General features: G+C 43.4%; 1 protein-coding gene across 2 annotated transcripts in view; it reads left to right on the forward strand.

The window, feature by feature from the left end:
- The window catches only part of htr4 (5-hydroxytryptamine receptor 4), a 121,962-nt gene that overhangs the window by 66,771 nt on the left and 30,653 nt on the right, over positions 1-24,538 (forward strand). Inside the window, exon 7 of one of the 2 annotated variants that reach the window (XM_065018510.1) lies at positions 9,971-10,053. The exons of the other annotated variant lie outside the window; for it this stretch is intronic. Coding sequence (XP_064874582.1) covers positions 9,971-10,034 — 64 coding nt within the window. The 3' untranslated portion in view covers positions 10,035-10,053. Of the gene's footprint in view, positions 1-9,970; positions 10,054-24,538 lie in introns of those variants that run through there. 2 annotated transcript variants of the gene reach the window in all.

The following is a 24,538-nucleotide window of genomic DNA, read 5'->3' on the forward strand; positions in this document are numbered from 1 at the left end:
TCCCAGAAAATGAGGAAATGGAGACCTACAGTACTACAGTGACCTATCACCTACAGTGATGAAACACTCAAATGGTTATATTCGTCCTTCTTCCCCGGCTGTGGCCAGCTTCTTCTTCATTGGAAAAAAGGATGGTGGTCTCCGTCCATGTATTGATTACCATTCCCTAAATTATGTCACAATCAAGAACCGTTTCCCTCTTCCTCTGATCCCAGCGACTCTTGAACAAGTGGGCCGCACTAACCTCTATACAAAACTCGACCTGCGAAGTGCATATGACCTTGTCCCTATACGTGAAGGCGGCGAATGGAAGACGGCCTTTATCACCGCAAGAGGGCACAACAAATACCTGGTTATGCCCTACGGCCTTACTAACGCCCCTGCCGTCTTCCAATCCTTTATGAATGAGGTTTTCCAGGATATGATCAACCGCTTTCTCATCGTCTACATTGATGACATCCTGATTTACTTCCACTCCCTGAAGGAACACATACAGCATGTGCAGGTTCTTCAACGGGTCCTTGACCATAACATTTTATGTTGAGACTGAAAAGAGAACCTCCATGTAACCTCGGTTAACTTCCTCGGTTTCGTACTGACACCTGGAGGGGTCAGCATGGATGAGAACACAGTCACTGCCGTCAGTAATGGGCACAAACCCACCACCGTTAAGGAACGTTTCATTGGGTTCTCCAACTACTATCGCCGGTTCATTCAGAACTTCAGTTCTACTGCCGCTCCCCTCACTGCCCTTACCAGCCAAAAGACCCGGACCCTTCAATGGACTGATTCCACCCTGATTCCACCCTGATTCCACCCTGATTCCACCCTGACCCTCAACAACTTGAAAATGCCTCTTCACCTCAGCTCCTGTACTTCGCCAACCTGATCCGACCCTTCCTTTCACCCTGGAGGTGGATGCCTCCGGAGTAGGAGCCATAGTCTCTCTCAGCGGGTGGGAACACCTCCCACATCACATCCCTGTGCCTTCTTCTCCAGGAAGTTATCCCCCACTGAGAGGAATTACGATGTGGGGAACAGAACTCCTGGCTATTAAGCTGGCCATTGAAGAATGGCGCCACTTGTTGGAGGGCGCACAACATCCCTTTCTCGTCCTAACAGATCATTGTAATCTGGAATATATCAGAGGGACCAAGAGGTTAAACTAGAGACAAGCCTGCTGGGCTCTCTTCACACGCTTCCATTGTCATGTGACTTACATCCTTGGATTGAAAAACGTAAAAGCTGATGCTCTCAAACTGCTATCACCAGTCTGACCTTCCGACCACTAACTCAGCAACCCTACACCCATTCTTCGTTGCTCTTGCATTATGGGCCAGTGGGAGGTTCCCTCTGCCATACAAGAAGCCCTAACCTCAGACCTCCCCCTGAGACACCAGCTGGGAGGAGTTACGTACCAGCAGCTGTTAGACCCCAACTGATGCAATGGTGTCACACGTCCTTTGGGTCAAGACATCCGGGCATTACACGAACCACCAAACTTCTAGCCCGGAAGTTCTGGTGGTCCTCAATGGCATCCGACGTAAGGGATTACGTACACTCATGTCCAGTCTGCACCCAAACCAAAAGCCCTCGTCATCTCCCTTCCGGTAAGCTTCAACCTTTGCCAATCCCTCACAGACCCTGGTCCCACATAGCTGTTGATTTTATCACAGACCTTCCTGAATCCTCTGGTAACACCACTATCCTTGTCATAGTAGACCGTTTTTCAAAAATGTGTCTTCTGGTTCTTCCTCCTCATTTACCTAACGCCATGGAATTGGCTGAGTGTATGTTCCAGCAGGTGTTTTGTCTTTATGGGACTCCGGAGGACATAGTCTCTGACCGCGGGCCCCAGTTTGTCTCCCTGATGTGGTGAGCCTTCTGTGACCGACTGGGGGTCACCCTCAGCCTCTCCTCCGGGTGCCATCCCCAGACCAACGGGCAGGCGGAATGCCTGAACCAAGAAATAGGGAAGTACCTTCGCCAACAATGTTCTGCATCGGCACACGACTGGGGTCGGTATATGGCCTGGGCCGAATACCCTCAGAACTCACTCATGCATTCATCCCTCCACCCTAATTCGTTTCAGTGTGTACTTGGTTACCATGTTTCCCTGGGAGGCGGAGCCTAGTACTGTCCCAGCTGTTGACGACTGATTTCGGCGTAGTGAGCTGGTATGGGAGACCGCTCACCAGCATCTGCAGGAAGCCTCTAATACCCAGAAACGCTTTGCCGACAGATGCCGCCGACCTATGCCACTCTTTCACCCCTGACAGCATGTGTGGCTCTCTACCAGAGACATCCGCCTCCCCTGCATGAGTTCTACCTGGAACCAAAAAGGGTTCTCCTAAGGGGACAGCCAAATAATGCTTTTGGAACCCTTTTTTCTGAAAGTGTAGTCATTATTTAGTTCATAACTGCTTTTCCCTGACTGAAATATTACAACACAAGAGACTTCTTATTACACAATGTACGAATGCAGATATTACTGCAGACAAACTGAAACTTGATTTGTTTGTTTTGTTGCTACGGCGACATGAATGTTATTACCATTAATCAACAGGAAAAAGACAGAGTAGATATGTTAACTGACATAATGACTTTAAACTTTCTTTAATATTTGTAATTATATTGTCATGGGACTAAATTAAATAAGAGATCAAATAAAACAAATGATGTTTCGTCAACTTGCACCAGTCTCTCAGGCAAGTGAACCTCTGATATGGTCAGTTAACAATTCACTCTTTCTCTTCTGTCCGGTTGTAAAATACAGTTTACACTGAAACCTAGACAAAACACACATACCAAGTCTTGTTCGAACAGAAAAAGAAGGAAACTTCAAGTGTGCGTGTTTGAAAAACATTCACTACTGACAACCCTTTTGTTGCCATAGAAATAAGAAGTGTTCAGAAACAGACCATAGGACTGGGCCCTGTGACACCCACTCTTTGAACTGGCAAAAGGGCTGAACATGAACACATAAGAAAACATAAATAGGTGACTTCTATTTAGTCAAGTGTGTAAGATTGTGTTTTTGTATGAAGTTATTTCAGAAAACTCAGGTGTGGGTACATTCAAGTATATATTGAATTTCTAAGTTAAGTGGTTAATGTTTTATAACACTAAATAGATTTTAAGAAGTTGGGGGTCACATCTAAGGGTTGATAGACCGATTGTGCTAACAATCCTTAATTGAAAACATATACGTTTGTAGTTTAACAATGTTCTCCTCCGCCCTGGGAGTCTGCGCTGTAAACACAACATGTTGAGAATATATCCAGATTGAAAAGTATAAATGACCATGAAAGACTCTCCACAATGTCCCCGCAAAAAATACTTGTTTTCTGCTGCGGCACTTGGAAACTCTGGGAGAACATAAATCCCCGGAACAGTTTCCAAATGGTGGAGCTGTCAGCATGTTAATCGGCCTGATAAACAGAGAAGTGAAGTATGCTGGGATGTCTGTTGGTCGGAGCAGCTGTGGAGAGGCGCAAGGCGGCGAGCCCCAGCCCCTGTTGAGAGGCAACCACACTATAGACCTGAGAGAATAAGTTGTGGAAGGAACCCGTGTAAAATGTAATGATCAGTGATTACCGAACACAGCAGAGTGTGATTAAAATACAGGCCCTACTAACAATCTCCTTCTGTCTTCTTTCTTCACTCAGTGGGGCCCTGCTCCCAGTTAAACAGACTATATTAATCTGTGGCTAGAGTGAAGGATGCATTGATCCATCTCGGCAGCCAGGTGTAGATACATTGCACCGTAAATGTATATTGTTACCCCTGCTAGGAGCAGCTGATTCCTGATCACACCCCAAACTCCACCTTTACCTAGACAGTTTTTAACCCAGATGGGTAATAATGTCAACGTCGTGCTTGGGAGTAATCAAATGCTGTCTAGGGGCCAAGACCAGGCTATATAGGTGTACTGGGCAGGATGCCAGGTAGAGATACTGTAGGAGGACTGAACATTGTGCACAAGTTACTCAAATTGGTGTAATTTGCTGCTGGCCACCACAGCTTCTTTAATACCACTAATTACCACAGTGAATGGGGAGAAAGGTCATATTGTTGATCAAGTTTGATCTTTGGTTCTAGATGATTACCTCTGCAGTAAAATGGGAAATAACAGCATGAGAGAGCACCACAAAGTCCATAATGGATAAAAGTTCAGGGGTAGAAAAAGAAACCAGCCAATAGATTACATCACTAAGTGGTGAGTTGAAATGGGAATAAACTAAAGGAAATTAAAAATGAAGACATTAACTCAGATAATTTTACCTTCTGTCTGTTGGGGTAATTATGCAGAGTACATTTCAAATGTAATATTTAACAGCAATAAATGCCTAAAATTGGTCACATTTTTCACGACCTGTTCAAGAATCAGTACTTTCTCTCCTCTGGGACACATGGAGTTAAATACTGGTCGGTGTGATGCTCACAGGAGCTGACATGTACCCAGATGCAATGGTCAGATTCTTATCTACCACATGAATGAATGGGGCACATTTCGCCTCCTAGTAGTTATTTCTCTCTTGGCATGCTCCAACCTCATCTAACTCTAACCACACGATCCACATGATCACACAGCTTCCCTTCATTCTATTTCTATGCTTACGCCTGCTGCAGTTCCAGTCAGTTGTATGTAAACAAATAAGGATATGCAGGGATGTGAAGCCTTGACCTTCTGAGTACTGGAGTCACGCGTATGCCTTTTTGACTCCTGAGTAAAAGCAGATGAAATTGCCACCCACCCACACGGCTATTCAGTTGACCCCTTAAGTTCATCTTAAATATACAGCATCATTACAAACATATTGAAATTCAGGCCATTAAATCATATTATACAATTCTTTGTATGCATTGCAAGAAAACAGCTGTCCAGAATAAATGCTGACATCTGCAATTTGATCACGTACAATGTATGTGATAGCTTTTATTTTTCACCCTTATTTAACTCGGCAGGTCAGTTAAGAACAAATTCTTATTTTCAATGACAGCATAGGAACAGTGGGTTAACCTTGTTCAGGGGTAGAACGACAGATTTTTACTCTGTCAGCTCTGGGATTTGATCTGGCAGCCTTTCGGTTACAAGTCCAATGCTCTAACCACTTGGCTACCTGCCGCCCCAAAAGCTTGTTGAAGCATAATAGCCTGTTATGGTTTAAATGGCCAAATATAGAACACTGAGGCCGTTGATACAATCAGACTGTTGAAGTTATTGTAGGTCTAGTGGTTGTAGGTTTAGTGGTTTTAGGTCTAGTGGTTGAAGGTCTAGTGGTTGTAGGTCTAGTGGTTGAAGGTCTAGTGGTTGTAGGTCTAGTGGTTGTAGGTCTAGTGGTGTTAGGTCTAGTGGTTAGTAGGTCTAGTGGTTGTAGGTCTAGTGGCTAGTAGGTCTAGTGGTTAGTAGGTCTACTGGTTGTAGGTCTAGTGGCTAGTAGGTCTAGTGGTTAGTAGGTCTAGTGGTTAGTAGGTCTAGTGGTTGTAGGTCTAGTGGTTGTAGGTCTAGTTGTTGTAGGTCTAGTGGTTGTAAGTATAGTGGTGTTAGGTATAGTGGTTGTAGGTCTAGTGGTCTAGCGGTTGTAGGTCTAGTGGTGTTAGGTCTATTTGTTGTAGGTCTAGTGGTTGTAGGTCTAGTGGTTTTTAGGTCTAGTGGTTGTAAGTATAGTGGTGTTAGGTATAGTGGTTGTAGGTCTAGTGGTCTAGCGGTTGTAGGTCTAGTGGTGTTAGGTCTATTTGTTGTAGGTCTAGTGGTTGTAGGTCTAGTGGTTAGCAGGTCTAGTGGTTAGTAGGTCTAGTGGTTGTAGGTCTAGTGGCTAGTAGGTCTAGTGGTTAGTAGGTCTATTTGTTGTAGGTCTAGTGGTTGTAGGTCTAGTGGTTAGCAGGTCTAGTGGTTGTAGGTCTAGTGGTGTTAGGTCTATTTGTTGTAGGTCTAGTGGTTGTAGGTCTAGTTGTGTTTTTCTCCCAGGAGCCAGATTTCTAAGCCATGTTAAGTGAGCGTAGAGAGAAAGGCCAGACGGTCGTCATGTCTGAGGCGCTAGAAGACACTGTTTGTGTTGGTTCGCACTCCCTGGCTCCCTTCTGTGTGCCATAAATTACATTTATTCTGATTTATATTTTAAGTTAAAGCTCAATTATTTTATGACGTTTTGCTACTAACAATTTTCCCTGTTACTATATTAGAATATCCACTTCTAAAGAGAGTTGTAGGAGGGATTTTGTGGTTATGTAAATATATTAGATGTTCATCACAGGGACAGCTCTGAGAGAGGAACATTTGACCTTTTTCCACACTTTAAAATAAAGTATTTTTCAAAGACATGCTGACATACTGCCAGTTGCTCTTGCCCCTCAGTGTTGACCCCTACATATGCTTCAAAGTTTCACTAGAAATATTGAATAGTATTTGAAGGACTAGGTGGAAAGAGCATTCAGCTATAGATCAACAGCTCTAAAGACCTAGGTACATCATCTTTTTTTTTCATCTGACCACATTTATTATGAATATATAAAACTGAAGGGGTTGCTGTTTTTCAGATGTGGAATGGTTGTGATGCATTATTCAGTCTACTCTTCCACAAGGTGTCTTACCTTGAACAAGAATGCCTCCTCTTTGACCTTCTCCTTTTTTATGCGTGAGTAGAAGAGCTGTTATTGCGTGATTGTTGTATAAACTAATCCTTGGCCAATGTGTGTGTAGGGGAGATAAACCACATGGCAGTATCATGAACCAACAGCAGTGTTCTGCATCAGCTCTAGTGTTAATAGGGATTATACAACAGTATATGGACAGCTGCTCATCAAACATCTCACTCCAAAATCATAAGCATTAATATGGAGTTGGTCCCCCCTTTGCTGCTATAACAGCCTCCAATCTTCTGGGAAGGCTTTCCACTAGATTTTGGAACATTTTTGCACGGAATTGCTTCCATTCAACAACAAGAGCATTAGTGAGGTCAGGCACAGAAGTTGGGCGATTGGGCCTGGCTCGTAGTCAGCGTTCCAATTCATCCCAAAGGTGTTTGTAAGTCGCTCTGGATAAGAGCGTCTGCTAAATGACTTAAATGTAAATGTAAATGTGTTCGATGGGGTTAAGGTCAGGGCTCTGTGCAGGCCTGTCAGGTTCGTCCACACCGATCTTGACAAACCATTTCTGTACGGAACTTGCTTTATGCAAAGGAGCATTGTCATGCTGAAATAGGAAATGGCCTTCCCCAAACTGTTGCCACAATGTTGGAAGCACAGAATCCACGAGAATGTCATTATATGTTGTAGCATTAAGGGGCCTAGCCCGAACCATGAAAAACAACCCCAGACCATTATTCCTCCTCCACCAAACTTAACAGTTGGCACTATGCATTCGGGCAGGTAGCATTCTCCTGGCATCTGCCAAACCCAGATTTGTCCATCGAACTGCCAGTGTAATTCATTATGCCAGAGAGCGCGTTTCCTCTGCTCTAGAGTCCAATGGCGGCGAGCTTTACACCACTCCAGCCGACACTTTGTGACCTCACTGTGAGGCTGCTCAGCCATTGAATCCCATTTCATGAATCTCCCCGGACAAACAGTTATTTTGCTGACATCGCTTCCAGAGGCAGTTTGGAAGTAGTGAGTGTTGCAACCGAGGACAGACAATTTATTACACGCTTCAGCGGACCTGTTATGTGAGCTTGTGTGGCCTACCACTTTGTGGCTAAGCCGTTGTTGCCCCTAGACGTGTCCACTTCACAATAACAGCACTTACAGGGCTTTAGCAGGGCAGAAATTTGACAAACTGAGTTGTTGGAAAGGCCGGACCCTATGATGGTTCCATATTGAAAGTTGCTGAGTTCTTCAGTAAGGCCATTCTACTGCCAATGTTTGTCTATGGAGATCGCATGGCCGTGTGCTCAATTTTACACACCTGTCAGCAATGGGGGTGGCTGAAATAGTCAAATCCACTCATTTGAAGGGGTGTCCACATACTTTCATATTTATTTTTACCTATGCAAGTCAGTTAAGAACAAATTCTTATTTACATTGACGGCCTAGGAACAGTGGGTTAGGGGTAGAACGACATATTTTTACCTTGCCATCTTGGGGATTCGATCTAGCAACCTTTTGGTTACTGGTCCAACGCTCTAACCACTAGGCTACCTGACACCCCTGTATATATAGTGTATATAGAGAAATAACAGAGAGCAGAGCCAGCAAAACCCAGTCCTACATTTGGTTTTCTCCCAGTCGACACTGCCACAGCGATGACAGCTCTCCCCTGAGCTTAGGATTATTCTGTCAGGGGAGTGTGTAGCGATGCAAAGAAAACATGTACAGTCTCACAGACGCGGGGGCTGCTTGTGAGCACCGGCTGGCATGGCATTGCAGATGAGCTTCACTGCGGTGGACACCAACTGGGCACATTTGAAACCCTCTCAGTTCAGGATGATCAAATGCCCTTGGACTCCATCCCTCATTATGAATACAGAGCTATCAAATAACATAGACATATTCTAAACAGATATTTGCTCTACTGTGGTCCCCGTCTTATAGGCTACGGTGTACTGGATATATTATGGAGTAGCTCTGGGTTAGCAGTCTTCACCAGATGCAGTGTGTCCCTCCGGGGTATTTGACCTCATTTTCACAGATTGCTTACTGGCTCCATCAGGCAGCATGTACAACACTGAGCAGCACACTGTATGCTATCTGTAATAGACTTCCTGTACTCACTCAGTCTGGACCTGGATGTTTGGTTCTGGTAGAATTGCTTTGAAACAATGCCACACATATGTGTGTATGTGTCAGGTTTGGACCAGACAATGTCTGGACAGCGTGGGGAGTCTGGGTTGTTTTGTCTGCTGGCAGAAAATAAACACAAAGAAACAGGAAGTTGCCAAAGCAGTGGTAAATATATTGACAAGAGTATGACATTGTCACCTGGCACCAAAACCGCATTGTGCCAGAGCAGCCCTTACCCGTGTGTTGTTCACAATAATCAGTGGGTTCTCATGGCCTATTGCTTAATTATTACAATGTGATCACAAACTGAACTACATGTTTTCAGATCTTGTAAATGTATTTATGGGCTAAATGCAATGTATCTTGAATATCATCTTGATTTCTCAGTGTGATTTGTGCTATATTTCTGCTTTAATAACCCTTTTTCCTCCTTACCATAACATCAATCAATAGCTATATAAGTTTGTCCGAGGACCTTCTTTAATTACCATATCATGATTGAGGAACATCAATCAATGTATGTACTGTAGGACTCAGTAACATGTTATTGAGTGGGGACGGCTGCTATAGAAAGTGGTCAGGCTCACTCTATTCCTTAGACCTCTAGAGCAATTCAATACACCCTCCTCTGTCAACAACAACAACACAACTCTCACTGTTGGGTAAAAGACAAGAAATTACGTTGAATCAACGCGGAATGGATGTTGACTTTAGCCCAGAAATAAACACTGAGCCAGTCTGACTGATATCATGGTCCCTGTTATCTCTGTTTTGTTGTCACGTCCTCTCAAAGCTTCTTCTATGTTATTAGCTACTGTACATATTTTTATATACATACTTTTTCAACCTCTCCTTTCATTCACTTTAATGATGGTGCATTGCATTTTCTCTGTTTGTTTTTTAATTAATCTAACTGCTTGAATAAAGCACCGTAATGAAACCAACATGATTAATGCTCTGACGAAAGGTCTTCCTAATTAGAGTAGAGCTGCCTCATACAGGACCTGGCTGCATGTACGCTAGCTGTGGGTTAGTAACTGCTGAATTAGTCACTTGGGTGTTGATTAACCAGATTTTTCCCCGCTCTCTCTCTCCCTCTCACCTCTTCTCCTCTGCCTTTTCCCTCCTCTTCCTTTTATGTTATTTTCCTTCCCTCCCTCTGCTCTCTCTTCCGTTGTCTGGCTCCTGCTACCCTGTGCTGCCTCTTCCTTCCCCCTCCTTCTCCGCCTCCCACCCTCTTCTCCTCCAGTGGCTGCTCCTCTCTCTCCAAACTCCTGCTCTGGTTCTGCAACACTAGGCCTGTTCCTGTCTAGTGCTGCTTGACAACCTCTCAAGTGAGTCTATTTCACACAAACCTCACCCCCTCAACCTGTTCTGTGTCCCACTGTCTGAAGTGAGTCTATTTCACACAAACCTCACCCCCTCAACCTGTTCTGTGTCCCACTGTCTGAAGTGAGTCTATTTCACACAAACCTCACCCCCTCAACCTGTTCTGTGTCCCACTGTCTGGAGTGAGTCTATTTCACACAAACCTCACCCCCTCAACCTGTTCTGTGTCCCACTGTCTGAAGTGAGTCTATTTCATATAAACCTCACCCCCTCAACCTGTTCTGTGTCCCACTGTCTGAAGTGAGTCTATTTCACACAAACCTCATCCCCTCAACCTGTTCTGTGTCCCACTGTCTGAAGTGAGTCTATTTCACACAAACCTCACCCCCTCAACCTGTTCTGTGTCCCACTGTCTGAAGTGAGTCTATTTCACACAAACCTCACCCCCTCAACCTGTTCTGTGTCCCACTGTCTGAAGTGAGTCTATTTCACACAAACCTCATCCCCTCAACCTGTTCTGTGTCCCACTGTCTGAAGTGAGTCTATTTCACACAAACCTCACCCCCTCAACCTGTTCTGTGTCCCACTGTCTGAAGTGAGTCTATTTCACACAAACCTCATCCCCTCAACCTGTTCTGTGTCCCACTGTCTGAAGTGAGTCTATTTCACACAAACCTCATCCCCTCAACCTGTTCTGTGTCCCACTGTCTGAAGTGAGTCTATTTCACACAAACCTCACCCCCTCAACCTGTTCTGTGTCCCACTGTCTGAAGTGAGTCTATTTCACACAAACCTCACCCCCTCAACCTGTTCTGTGTCCAATGTCTGAAGTGAGTCTATTTCACAGAACCCCCTCCACCTGTTCTATGTCCTACTGTCTGAAGTGAGTCTATTTCACAGAACCCCCCACTCAACCTGTTCTATGTCCGCTGTCTATCTTACATGCTAGTTCAGAATACATGCATGACTTGTAGGGGCCTGTATTTTGGACAATCATGTGACATGCCTGGATCTGAACATTTATTGAGAAGTTTTTCATCAAACTGTCCCCTTTTATTTTTATGTCAGATGGTCCAGCACCATCCTCAGACAATGCCTTTTATTTTTATGTCAGATGGTCCAGCACCATCCTCAGACAATGCCTTTTATTTTTATGTCATATGGTCCAGCACCATCCCCAGACAATGCCTTTTATTTTTATGTCAGATGGTCCAGCACCATCCTCAGACAATGCCTTTTATTTTTATGTCAGATGGTCCAGCACCATCCCCAGACAATGCTTTTTATTTTTATGTCAGATGGTCCAGCACCATCCCCAGACAATGCCTTTTATTTTTATGTCAGATGGTCCAGCACCATCCCCAGACAATGCCTTTTATTTTTATGTCAGATGGTCCAGCACCATCCCCAGACAATGCCTTTTATTTTTATGTCAGATGGTCCAGCACCATCCCCAGACAATGCCTTTTATTTTTATGTCAGATGGTCCAGCACCATCCCCAGACAATGCCACCATCCCCAGACAATTTTATTTTTATGTCAGATGGTCCAGCACCATCCTCAGACAATGCCTTTTATTTTTATGTCAGATGGTCCAGCACCATCCCCAGACAATGCCTTTTATTTTTATGTCAGATGGTCCAGCACCATCCCCAGACAATGCCTTTTATTATTATGTCAGATGGTCCAGCACCATCCTCAGACAATGCCTTTTATTTTTTGTGTATTTCTCATTTCTGGATAAGGCTTAAAATACAGGATAAAATTGTTCTCTGTCACGTGATTGTGCAAAACATAGGGCCCTTATGATGTGTGATTTAGGGGGCCATTAGCATAGCGGTTAAGAGTGTTGGGCCAGTAACCGAAAAATGTCTGGTTTGAATCCCGAGCCAACTAGTTGAAAAGTCTGCATGTAAGTCGTTCTGGAAAAGAGTGTCAGCTAAATGACTAAAAGATGATGTGCATCGATTTAATGGTCAATTGCATGTTTTTATGTCCAATTGCACAATTGCATTATCATTATCTGTATTTCAAGAAGGATGTTGATCATGTTTCTGGCATCTGTTCTGTGTGTGCTTGCGTGCCCACCTCTCCATATCTTGACAGTTTTTAATTACCAGCCAGTCAGCCAGATTGCCCGTTGAGCCTGTTGAGCAGCTGAATAGGCCTGACTGACCACTTGTTGTTAATCTGATTCTGGCCCCTGATACAGTATAATCCAATGGGAGCTATCTGCTCCTTAATACACAGGTGTTTGATTAGATTGTAATATAAACTCTATATCAATGGAGTCCCTCAGTGCAAGATACAGTATTATGCATTCAGGGCATCACTTTTACTGTTCATGTTTACACGTGATGTTTATTGTGAATTAGGCTCAGGGTGGCAGGGAGCCTTGTGGTTAGAGTGGTGGACCAGTATCCCCAAGCCGACAATGTGAAATATATGTGGATGTACCCTTGAGCAAGGCACTTAACCATACTGTAATTTACTCCAGGGATGCCATACTACTATGGCTGACCCTGTAAAACAACACATTTCACTGCACATATCTGGTGTTTGTTACAATAAAACATGTTTATTTTAGCATGCAGTACTTCTGGTGCAGGTTGCTGGAAGAGAAGAGCCCTGCTGTAATGTAGAGTTAAAGCTTGGTGAGATACTGTATGTGGTTGTCCCACCTAGCTTTCTTAAGATGAATGCACTAACTGCAAGTTGGATAAAGATGACTCAAATCTAAATGTATTATTGCGTCAAAGCTTAAACGGTTTCTGCTTCTGGAATGATACAAAGAAACACAATTCAAAATAATGTTATGAACAGCCAAGACAATAATTATATCACTGGCTAATTCAACGGCAGTCCTTACAGTCTCAGAATAAGAGATGATTGCGATAATTAAAGTCTACTCACAGAACGGTGGTGCACAATAACATTGTGACATAATAACATAATATCTCCAGAAAGACAGAAAACCAGCCTTGAATAGCACACGCTGGAACAGACATACGTCAACATAGAGCAGATCAGATATTCCATAGTACGGGCAATTGTTCTTGTATTGTATAGATAACAAGGGTTGGGTAGGTAAATTTTTTTAATGTAATCCGTTACAGTTACCTGTCTAAAATTGTAAATATCTAGGCAAGTCAGTTAAGAACAAATTCTTATTTACTATGACAGCCTACTGGGGAACAGTGGGTTAACTGCTTTGTTCAGGGGCAGAAGGACTCGGGGATTCGATCCAGCAACCTTTCGGTTACTGGCCCAACACTCTAACCACTAGGGTACATTCTGCCCCCAGTAGTATACCTTTTTTATTTTGTATTATTTTATTGCACCTTTATTTAACCAGGTAGGCCAGTTGAGAACCAGTTCTCATTTCAACTGCGACCTGGCCAAGGTAAAGGAAAGCAGTGCGATACAAACAAGACAGAGTTACACATGGGATAAACAAACGTACAGTCAATAACACAATAGAAAAATCTATATACAGTGTGTGCAAATGTAGTAATATTAGGGAGGTAGGCCATAGTGGCGAAATAATTATAATTCAGAAATTAAACATTGGAGTGACAGATGTGCAGTAGATGAATGTGCAAGTAGAGATACTGGGGTGCAAAGGAGCAAAAAAATAAATTACAATATGGGGATGAGGTAGTTGGGTGGGTTATTTACACATGGGCTGTATACTGGTGCAATGATCGGTAAGCTGCTCTGACAGCTGATGCTTAACGTTAGTGAGGGAAATATAAGACTCCAGCTTCAGTGATTTTTGCAATTCGTTCCAGTCATTGGCAGCAGAGAACTGGAAGGAAAGGCGGCCAAAGGAAGAGTTGGCTTTGGGGATGACCAGTGAAATATACCTGCTGGAGCGCGTGCTATGGCTGGGTGCTGCTATGGTGACCAGTGAGCTGCGATAAGGCGGGGCTTTACCTAGCAAAGACCTATAGATGACCTGGAGTCAGTGGGTTTGGCTACTAATTACATTTTGGATTACCTTAACTAGTAACGTAATCGGATTACTTTCAGTTACTTTTGGATTACTTCACCCATAAAACAAAGGAGAAAAAAAATATTATTACCAATTTAACAACATTTATTGCAGGATGTTTGAGCAACTAAGCAGAGCCACATTAGAATACATCACAAAACATTGTGACAAAAATGTATTTAAGCCCTGTATACCTGCCTCTAACATGCGTCCTTCATCCTTTGTCCATTTACACCTATAAAATCTGATCACAGTCACACCACAATGTGTTTTTCAATCATATACACCTGTCTAAAATTGTGGGCACAAACACAATGTGCAGAAGAAAGGATACATGTTAAAACCAGGTATAAGTAAGGGCTTAAGTAACACAGCAACATGGATGGTGCTGAACACTTATCCCATCGGACACCAGTACAAAAAAGTATGAAAATGTATGTATGCACTCACTACTGTAGGTCGCTCTGGATAAGAGCGTCTGCTAAATGACAAAAATGAGAAATAGAAATACGAGGACAATGTTTTTTTACAACATGCACAGTGTAATCACACATTTAGCCCACCAGGTAGTTGTTCATTTTAAGCAAAAAAAAGTGCAGCTAGATGCAATCTACCCACATATCCGACATGACATTGCAGTAGACTTGTTCTGAAGCTAGCCCACTCGGATGATGTTGTATCACAGCAAGAGGATGGGGCGGCAGGGTAGCCTAGTGGTTAGAGTGTTGGACTAGTAACCGGAAGGTTGCAAGTTCAAACCCCCAAGCTGACATGGTAGAAATCTGTCGTTCTGCCCCTGAACAGGCATTCAACCCACTGTTCCTAGGCCGTCATTGAAAATAAGAATTTTTTCTTAACTGACTTGCCTGGTAAAATAAAATAAAAAAATAAAAAATGCTCTGTCTGAGCATCAGACATCCTGTTTTGCTGAGGGGTAAACAGGTTTCCACCATAGCTGAAAAGGTGCTCAACTGGGGCACTGGAGGGCAGTGCAGTCTTGTACAAGTTCTGGACTATGGGGGACGATTTCAAGGAGTCCAAAGATTTGTCTTTGTCTTCAAAGTACTTCCTCACCTCATCCTCTGCAATGCCTTGTTGCTGCAATGCCTTGTTGTTGCACCTCCGAACACAAAAAAAAAGTGTCTTGACTCATCAGACTCGTTCTGTGCTCCCTCACCACCTCTTCGGAGTGTGTGTTCTCCATAGAAGCTGCTTCTTGAACTAATGTGCTCCGTATCTCCTCTCTCTTTGCATGGTTGAGCCAAAACAGTGAAAACTTTGGCACGGTAGCAGTTGCCATTTTTGTTTCATGGGTACTTAGCATAGGTCCAAACCGGCGGTCTATAGCCTCAATGGCTGCAGTGGTGGATGTGTGCATAGAATGTTGTAAGAGGTACAGTATTTTCTCTGAGAGCTTAGACTTCAAGTTTATGATTGTTGGGGAAAGCCAAGAAAACACTTCCTCTCCCTGAAGAAGATCAATAGAGAACGTGAGTGGCTGTAGGACTGTACTGTACTTCTTGAGAAAAGCAATCTCACAAGGATGTAGTTTGCTGCTCACACCTAGGTCTTCACAAATTTGCCCCAGCTGGTCATCTGTGAGGGCTATGAGTTTGGAGATGGCACGGTACTCTGAGACACATCTTGTCACACATGGCACAGTTACTTTCTTGCTTGCAATGTCCTCTGTTGCCTCTGAAGCTAATGTGGACCTGTATGCTTTGCTCCAAATGCTGGAACATTTTGACATTGCACTTCTGTACAATTTTCGTGACGGACCTTGGGATTCAGCTTTGTCCACCTCATTGGTGGAGATGAGGTTGAGGGTGTGTGCATCACAACGTTGATGTGGAGGGAGAAAAAAAGTTCAGTTTTTGCTCAACCTCCTCAAGAATCGCACCCACATCAAACATTTACATTTAAGTCATTTAGCAGACGCTCTTATCCAGAGCGACTCACTCCATCATCCGTCTCATCTTACTCCTCTTCATTTCCACTGAACTCCCAGAATGCCTTTACAAAGATGCTTCAATTATCTGTCACTGTGGCCCTCACTTTGTGCTGAATTTCAAAGTCTGCATGTATTTCACTTAACTTGGCAGCAGTCACATCGTAGGTATGACATCCTCTCAGTCTCGCACAAGTCAAAGCAGCTGACTTCCTCTCCAAGGTGGCCTTGGCTAGCTGGCTAGAAATCTGACTAACTAGCTAGCTAGTGCTCTGAAATCTCTGACCTATGCTGGAACATTGGTAACGTTGTGAAGACAACCTGTCTGTCTCCAGAGACTAGCTAGCTAAGCAAGCTAACGCGCCACACCTGCCAATAGTCATCCTTGTTTCTTCAGGTTGGAAGTGGAGTCTGGATGTTGACAGCAGCTTTACCGTGGGCAAACATAATTTCCATTGAACTGTTACATTCCTGCCCTTTTCTTCATTGAACACAAATTGTTCTCTGCAACGCCATCTAAGAAGTGCATGGCGTTGACGCACCATACCTTTTTCTTTTGTGACCATGTATATTGCTCAGGCGGGAAGATCAAAGTAGCACGTTTTCGGGTTAATAACTGAAGTTAATTTGAAAGTTAATTAAGAAAACATGCAATCGTTTCATGGACATATTTTTTCTGCAAACATCCCTTCTAAATTTGAAAGTAATGCTAGAAGTAATGTTCTACTTTTTCAAAAGTATCGGTGATCTGATTACAATATTTTTGCTGGTAACATAACAGATTACAGTTACAGTTTTTTTGTAATCCATTACATGTAACAGATTACATGTCATCCATTACTCCCCAACCCTGTGGATAACAAGCCGTGGGAGATGGAACCCTAACATCTTTTAAACCATAGAGATAGAATCCCCTTCTATGTTCTAAACCACCTGCTGATTGCAGGTCAGATTTGTACTTTTATTTCACCTTTATTTAACCAGGTAGGCTAGTTGAGAACAAGTTCTCATTTACAACTGCGATCTGGCCAAGATAAAGCATAGCAGTGTGAACAGACAACAGTACAGAGTTACACATGGAGTAAACAATAAACAAGTCAATAACACAGTAGAAAAAAAAGAGTCTATATACATTGTGTGCAAAAGGCATGAGGATGTAGGCGAATAATTACAATTTAGCAGATTAACACTGGAGTGATAAATGATCAGATGATCATGTGCAAGTAGAGATACTGGTGTGCAAAACAGCAGATTTTTTTATTATAAAAACAGTATGGGGATGAGGTAGGTAAATTGGGTGGGCTATTTACAGATGGACTATGTACAGCTGCAGCGATCGGTTAGCTGCTCAGATAGCAGATGTTTAAAGTTCGTGAGGGAAATAAAAGTCTCCAACTTCAGCGATTTTTGCAATTCGTTCCAGTCACAGGCAGCAGAGAACTGGAAGGAAAGGCGGCCAAATTAGGTGTTGGCTTCAGGGATGATCAGTGAGATACACCTGCTGGAGCGCGTGCTACGGGTGGGTGTTGCCATCGTGACCAGTGAACTGAGATAAGGCGGAGCTTTACCTAGCATGGACTTGTAGATGACCTGGAGCCAGTGGGTCTGGCGACGAATATGTAGCGAGGGCCAGTCGACTAGAGCATACAGGTCGCAGTGGTGGGTGGTATAAGGTTCTTTAGTAGCTAAACGGATGGCACTGTGATAAACTACATCTAGTTTGCTGAGTAGAGTGTTGGAAGCTATTTTGTAGATGACATCGCCGAAGTCGAGGATCGGTAGGATAGTCAGTTTTACTAGGTTAAGTTTGCCGGCGTGAGTGAAGGAGGCTTTATGACAGTATAATGCACAATGTATAGGCTATCTGAAAACAATAGACATGTTCTATAAGACACTGGGACCCTCAAGGATAGACTCTATGTGTTGTCCCATATTGTCACGTTCGTCATAAGGAGTAGACCAAGATGCAGCGTGGTATGTTTCCATCCTTTATTTTGGAAATTAAAACTTCAAAGAACAAAACAACAAAACAAACACCCGAAACGTGAAGCTAATAAAAATGCTCACTGGCAATTATATCTAGACAAGATCCCACAAAGCACAATGGGAAAATGGCTACCTAAATATGATCCCCAATCAGAGACAACGATAAACAGCTGCCTCTGATTGGGAACCATATCAGGCCGCCATAGAAATCCAATTCCCCTAGATAACCCACCCTAAATCACACCCCGACCCAACCAACATAGAGAATAAACAGCTGCCTCTGATTGGGAACCATATCAGGCCGCCATAGACATCCAATTCCCCTAGATAACCCACCCTAAATCACACCCCGACCCAACCAACATAGAGAATAAACAGCTGCCTCTGATTGGGAACCATATCAGGCCGCCATAGAAATCCAATTCCCCTAGATAACCCACCCTAAATCACACCCCGACCCAACCAACATAGAGAATAAACAGCTGCCTCTTATTGGGAACCATATCAGGCCGCCATAGAAATCCAATTCCCCTAGATAACCCACCCTAAATCACACCCCGACCCAACCAACATAGAGAATAAACAGCTGCCTCTGATTGGGAACCATATCAGGCCGCCATAGAAATCCAATTCCCCTAGATAATCCACCCTAAATCACACCCCGACCCAACCAACATAGAGAATAAACATCTCTGTGGTCAGGGCGTGACACAATTGGTCAAGTGACTTCCACAACTTCCTTGAGGGCTTTTCTTAACAATTGAACCAAAGATCACACACCAAAAGGTGAACGTGAATACACAGCTAGGGTATTTGACGAATAGATTTGACTGAAGTGGGGAACGTTTACTCTGACAACACAGGGGTTCATCTGACACAATGGTCAATATAGCTCCCTAAACCTGTGTTACATTTACTATAAGGACAGCTTAAGGGCATTAAAGTGTCAGCTCAGCCCGTTTGAGACTTTTTTAAAAAGTACAACTGGGAGGGACAGACCACAGAGTATCTAGAGACTTTTTCTACCCACCACTCAGCTGTCCTCTCATTCACTGGTTTCTTCTTCCTCTTCTTCCAAAGACAGATTGGCAGTACAGAGTGGGTTAATGACAGAGATCTCTACACAGTGAGCTCACCAGTTGTGTCGTCAAGCTGTCTGTTCCCAAGGGGAGATAGACATTTGTTTCAGAAATTAAGGAAATGTGTAATGTGTGAGCGGAAAGGGGGGGTGCACAGATGGTTGAATTCATTAAGAGATGAAGACTGTATTCCTGTTTCAAAAGCACAACTGTTGAACATCCCAACTCTAATTAAATGCAAACAGACGCTGGCTACTGACTTATAATACCTTTCCCATCATGTCGTATTCTCTGTGTTAATTTGCTGCATCCAGACTTGACGAGTACTTTCAGACAACAGCAGTGTGATACTTGACAGACCATGATAACTGGATTACTTAACCTTTTCTTGCGTTGCTCGACTGACTTTTGCCTGCCAGAAGATGCCCAGATACAGTGTGGTACAGATTGCAGCGCCATTTACAGAGCTATAAGCATGATGGTTGTCATAGCTCTTTGAATGGTACTGCCATATGTGCTAAAATACCAGCTCTATCATCCACCAACGCAGGCAGGCAGACATCTGCAACTTCACTTATCATTACTTGATGCATATGTATAGAGTATGTGGAAATATGTTTGTTTTTATGTCATGGTGAATATGGATGAATGATGAATATGTAAACCTGTGAATCTGCTGTGCCCTTTTATGCCAAGTGTATCAATGTTCAGGAAAGTGATACACTTGTGTTTCACAAGAGGATTGTATCAGTAGTAGCAATGATAGGATCACATGTTACAAGTCGTCAGAAGTATAAAGTCACACAGATACAAGGTCACTAACTACTGCTAACACACCGTTTACTCGGTATTGTGCAGATTTACAGGATATTTTACAAGATGTTGGTAACGTTGAAATCTGACATACAAAACAAACGTGTTTTACTAGTGGATTTATTAAGACGTGCATGTGCAACTTTACATATTCACCAGGTTTTAAAGTATGTAAACCGAAAGTGAAATCTATTATTAGTTTTAAATGAGTAAAGTTCCCGGTGCTGCTGGTTTTCAGCATCAAGGACCTTTAACATCATGTTTGCTCTGTCTGTCATTGTATGGGTTCTGGAGGACATGCCTGTCTTTGTGCTTGACTCTGAGTAGCGCTTCTCAACTGTTAGTTTATCGTTGAATGAATGTTCCTTCTCAACATGTGACGGCTCTTATGTCAACAGCAGTACTTTAGCCTACATGTCATAGACATTTCTACTTACACATTGTGAATTAGGCCAGCACATTTATTTGACAAATTGTAGAGAATATCACCCATCCTCCCACCTGTGGCAACTCTACCTACACGGACTATGACAAAAACCATGTAGGCAAAATGAATGCACCTGTTTAAATTAATAGTTGACATATAAGTTGACCTATGAATTAAAGAACACAAGTGCAAGCTTGACATTCAACACATGCTCCCCTAGTTCCAGAAAAGAGCACCAACCAATCAGTTCATTGCCTATCTGATGGAAACATTGTTGAGCCGTAGAGGACAAACTCTACCACGGAATTCACAGGAACGGAACCTCGCTCTCTCTCTGTGTTTCAACCTTAACAATGAGTTTCATTTTTTTTATTAACTCCGAACATATGATTCAAAGATGTTTGTTTTACACTGTCAGGGCATCACATAAATATGAGGATTTTTCCTCTTTAAATGGACTGTAGGAAGTGAATTTTTTTTCTACATAGAAAAGAAAGCACCCTGGGCTACATTGGACACAGTCCAGCTGCAGGTTTCTTGCAGAGCCCTTTGATTTTTACAGTTACTGGGCTCTGCTCATTGTGATAGTACATAATGTATAAATTGTCACTAAAGGAAATGTTTATAGCTTGAAAAGTAACTTGTGTATGAAACACCCCAATTTGTTCTAACCATCTGAATCATAAATGCTAAGGCTCTTCTGTTAGCTATGAGCAGGTAAACAGCAGCTGGTTATTTACTGTCTTGTGTTTGCTAACTTTTCCTATATTCAAATGCACTGAGTGGACAAATCATTAAGAACACCTTCCTAATATTTAGTTGCACCCCCTTTTGTCCTCAGAACAGCCTCAATTAATCTGGGCATCGACTCTATAAGGTGTTGAAAGCGTTCCACAGGGATGCCGGCCCCTGATGACTCCAATGCTTCCCACAGTGGTAGACCATTCTTGATACAAAACAGGAAACTGTTGAGCGTGAATAGCCCAACAGCGTGGCAGTTCTTGACACAAACCGGTGCGCCTAGAACCTACTACCATACCCGGTTCAAAGGCACTTAAATATTTTGTCTTGCCCATTCACCCTCTGAATGGCACACATATACAATGCGTGTCTCAAGGCTTAAAAATCCTTCTTTAACCTTCCTCCTCCCCTTCATCTACTCTGATTGAAGTGGATTTAACAAGTGAGTCAACACTCTTCACCCTTCCCTTGGCTTCTCTGGCTCTGTGGCTCACAGTGATGAGGTAGATGTTCTTTTTCCCCTAGGGGATGGTAGGGAAGGGACTTCCTTTAGTGCTTTCCTCATGTAAACTTCAGGCAATGGGGCCGGCCTGTGAACATTTATAGCAAGATTTTTATCTGGTTTATGTGAAGGCAAAAAGGAATCAGACTTGCACATTTACAGCACACTTCACTCCACAACATACTCTTATAATCATGTTCACACACAAAGGTGTACCCTTATGTCTTATTCTCATGCTTCAACACGCTCTCTCTCTCTCACACACACACACACACACACACACACACACACACACACACACACACACACACACACACACACACTCACACTCACACACACACAGTCCATCTGAACTGAAGAGGGTGGTGTGTATAAGGTAAACACAGACTTCTTCTCTCCCAGGGGACGTGTAGGTACTTTTCTTCTCTCTATGTTTGCTCTCTCCATGTCTGCTCCTCATTCCAGTCAAAGAAACAATCAGGTCAGGAATGCTGCACCACTGCAACTCAACCGTCACTCAGCTAAAAGTAATCAACCTCCTACCTTTGTTCCATTGAGAGATTCAGCATGTTCAGCAGCATTCCTCCAACCACCACAGCTGTCTGCCCCGTGTGTTAGCTAGCCTGGACACCCACAGCTGTCTGCCCTGTGTGTTAGCTAGCCTGGACACCCACAGCTGTCTGCCCTGTGTGTTAGCTAGCCTGGACACCCACAGCTGTCTGCCCTGTGTGTTAGCTAGCCTGGACACCCACAGCTGTCTGCCCTGTGTGTTAGCTAGCCTGGACACCCACAGCTGTCTGCCCTGTGTGTTAGCTAGCCTGGACACCCACAGCTGTCTGCCCTGTGTGTTAGCTATCCTGGACACCCACAGCTGTCTGCCCTGTGTGTTAGCCAGCCTGTCTGGCCCTGATTGTGTGCGTGCAAGTCTAGCCAGCGAGCTGTCCGTACCTTAGAGATCAATCACACTGCTTAACTTCTCCCCACAGCCCTGCCAGGCTGGCACTGGGCCCTTTTTGGAGCTGCATGTCTATATCCAGACTAGCATACAGTATGGGAATTCTGTCTGATGGAACTGCATGTCTATATCCAGACTAGCATACAGTATGGGATTTCTGTCTGATGGAGCTGCATGTCTATATCCAGACTAGCATACAGTATGGGATTTCTGTCTGATGGAGCTGCATGTCTATATCCAGACTAGCATACAGTATGGGAATTCTGTATGATGGAGCTGCATGTCTATATCCAGACTAGCATACAGTATGGGAATTCTGTCTGATGGAGCTGCATGTCTATATCCAGACTAGCATACAGTATGGGAATTCTGTCTGATGGAGCTGCATGTCTATATCCAGACTAGCATACAGTATGGGAATTCTGTATGATGGAGCTCCGTGTCTATATCCAGACTAACATACAGTATAGTAATTCTGTATGATGGAGCTCCGTGTCTATATCCAGACTAACATACAGTATAGGAATTCTGTATGATGGAGCTCCGTGTCTATATCCAGACTAGCATACAGTATGGGAATTCTGTATGATGGAGCTCCGTGTCTATATCCAGACTAGCATACAGTATGGGAATTCTGTATGTTGGAGCTTCATGTCTATATCCAGACTAGTTTGTGGGCATTCTGTCTGATGGAACTGCATGTCTATATCCAGACTAGCATACAATATGGGAATTCTGTCTGATGGAGCTGCATGTCTATATCCAGACTAGCATACAGTATGGGAATTCTGTCTGATGGAGCTGCATGTCTATATCCAGACTAGCATACAGTATGGGAATTCTGTATGATGGAGCTGCATGTCTATATCCAGACTAGCATACAGTATGGGAATTCTGTATGATGGAGCTCCGTGTCTATATCCAGACTAGCATACAGTATGGGAATTCTGTATGTTGGAGCTTCATGTCTATATCCAGACTAGTTTGTGGGCATTCTGTATGATGGAGCTCCGTGTCTATATCCAGACTAGCATACAGTATGGGAATTCTGTATGATGGAGCTCCGTGTCTATATCCAGACTAGCATACAGTATGGGCATTCTGTATGATGGAGCTCCGTGTCTATATCCAGACTAGCATACAGTATGGGAATTCTGTATGATGGAGCTCCGTGTCTATATCCAGACTAGCATACAGTATGGGAATTCTGTATGTTGGAGCTAGCTTACAGTATGGGCATTCTCATGTCTATATCCAGACTAGCTTATGGGCATTCTGTATGATGGAGCTCCGTGTCTATATCCAGACTAACATACAGTATAGGAATTCTGTATGATGGAGCTCCGTGTCTATATCCAGACTAGCATACAGTATGGGAATTCTGTATGATGGAGCTCCGTGTCTATATCCAGACTAGCATACAGTATTCTGTATGATGGAGCTCCGTGTCTATATCCAGACTAGCTTCCGTGGGCATTGGGAATTCTGTATGATGGAGCTCCGTGTCTATATCCAGACTAGAATACAGTATGGGAATTCTGTATGATGGAGCTCCGTGTCTATATCCAGACTAGCATACAGTTTGGGATGGATTCTGTCTATATCCAGACTGATGGAGTTCCGTGTCTATATCCAGACTAGAATACAGTATGGGAATTCTGTATGATGGAGCTCCGTGTCTATATCCAGACTAGCATACAGTTTGGGAATTCTGTATGATGGAGCTCCGTGTCTATATCCAGACTAGCATACAGTTTGGGAATTCTGTATGATGGAGCTCTGTGCCTATATCCAGACTAGCATACAGTTTGGGAATTCTGTATGATGGAGCTCCGTGTCTATATCCAGACTAGCATACAGTTTGGGAATTCTGTATGATGGAGCTCCGTGTCTATATCCAGACTACCATACAGTTTGGGAATTCTGTATGATGGAGCTCTGTGTCTATATCCAGACTAGCATACCGTATGGGAATTATGTATGATGGAGCTCCGTGTCTATATCCAGACTAGAATACAGTATGGGAATTCTGTATGATGGAGC

The sequence above is a fragment of the Oncorhynchus nerka genome, linkage group LG5 (genome assembly GCF_034236695.1).
Source record: "Oncorhynchus nerka isolate Pitt River linkage group LG5, Oner_Uvic_2.0, whole genome shotgun sequence".
Classification (NCBI taxonomy): Eukaryota; Metazoa; Chordata; class Actinopteri; order Salmoniformes; family Salmonidae; genus Oncorhynchus; species Oncorhynchus nerka.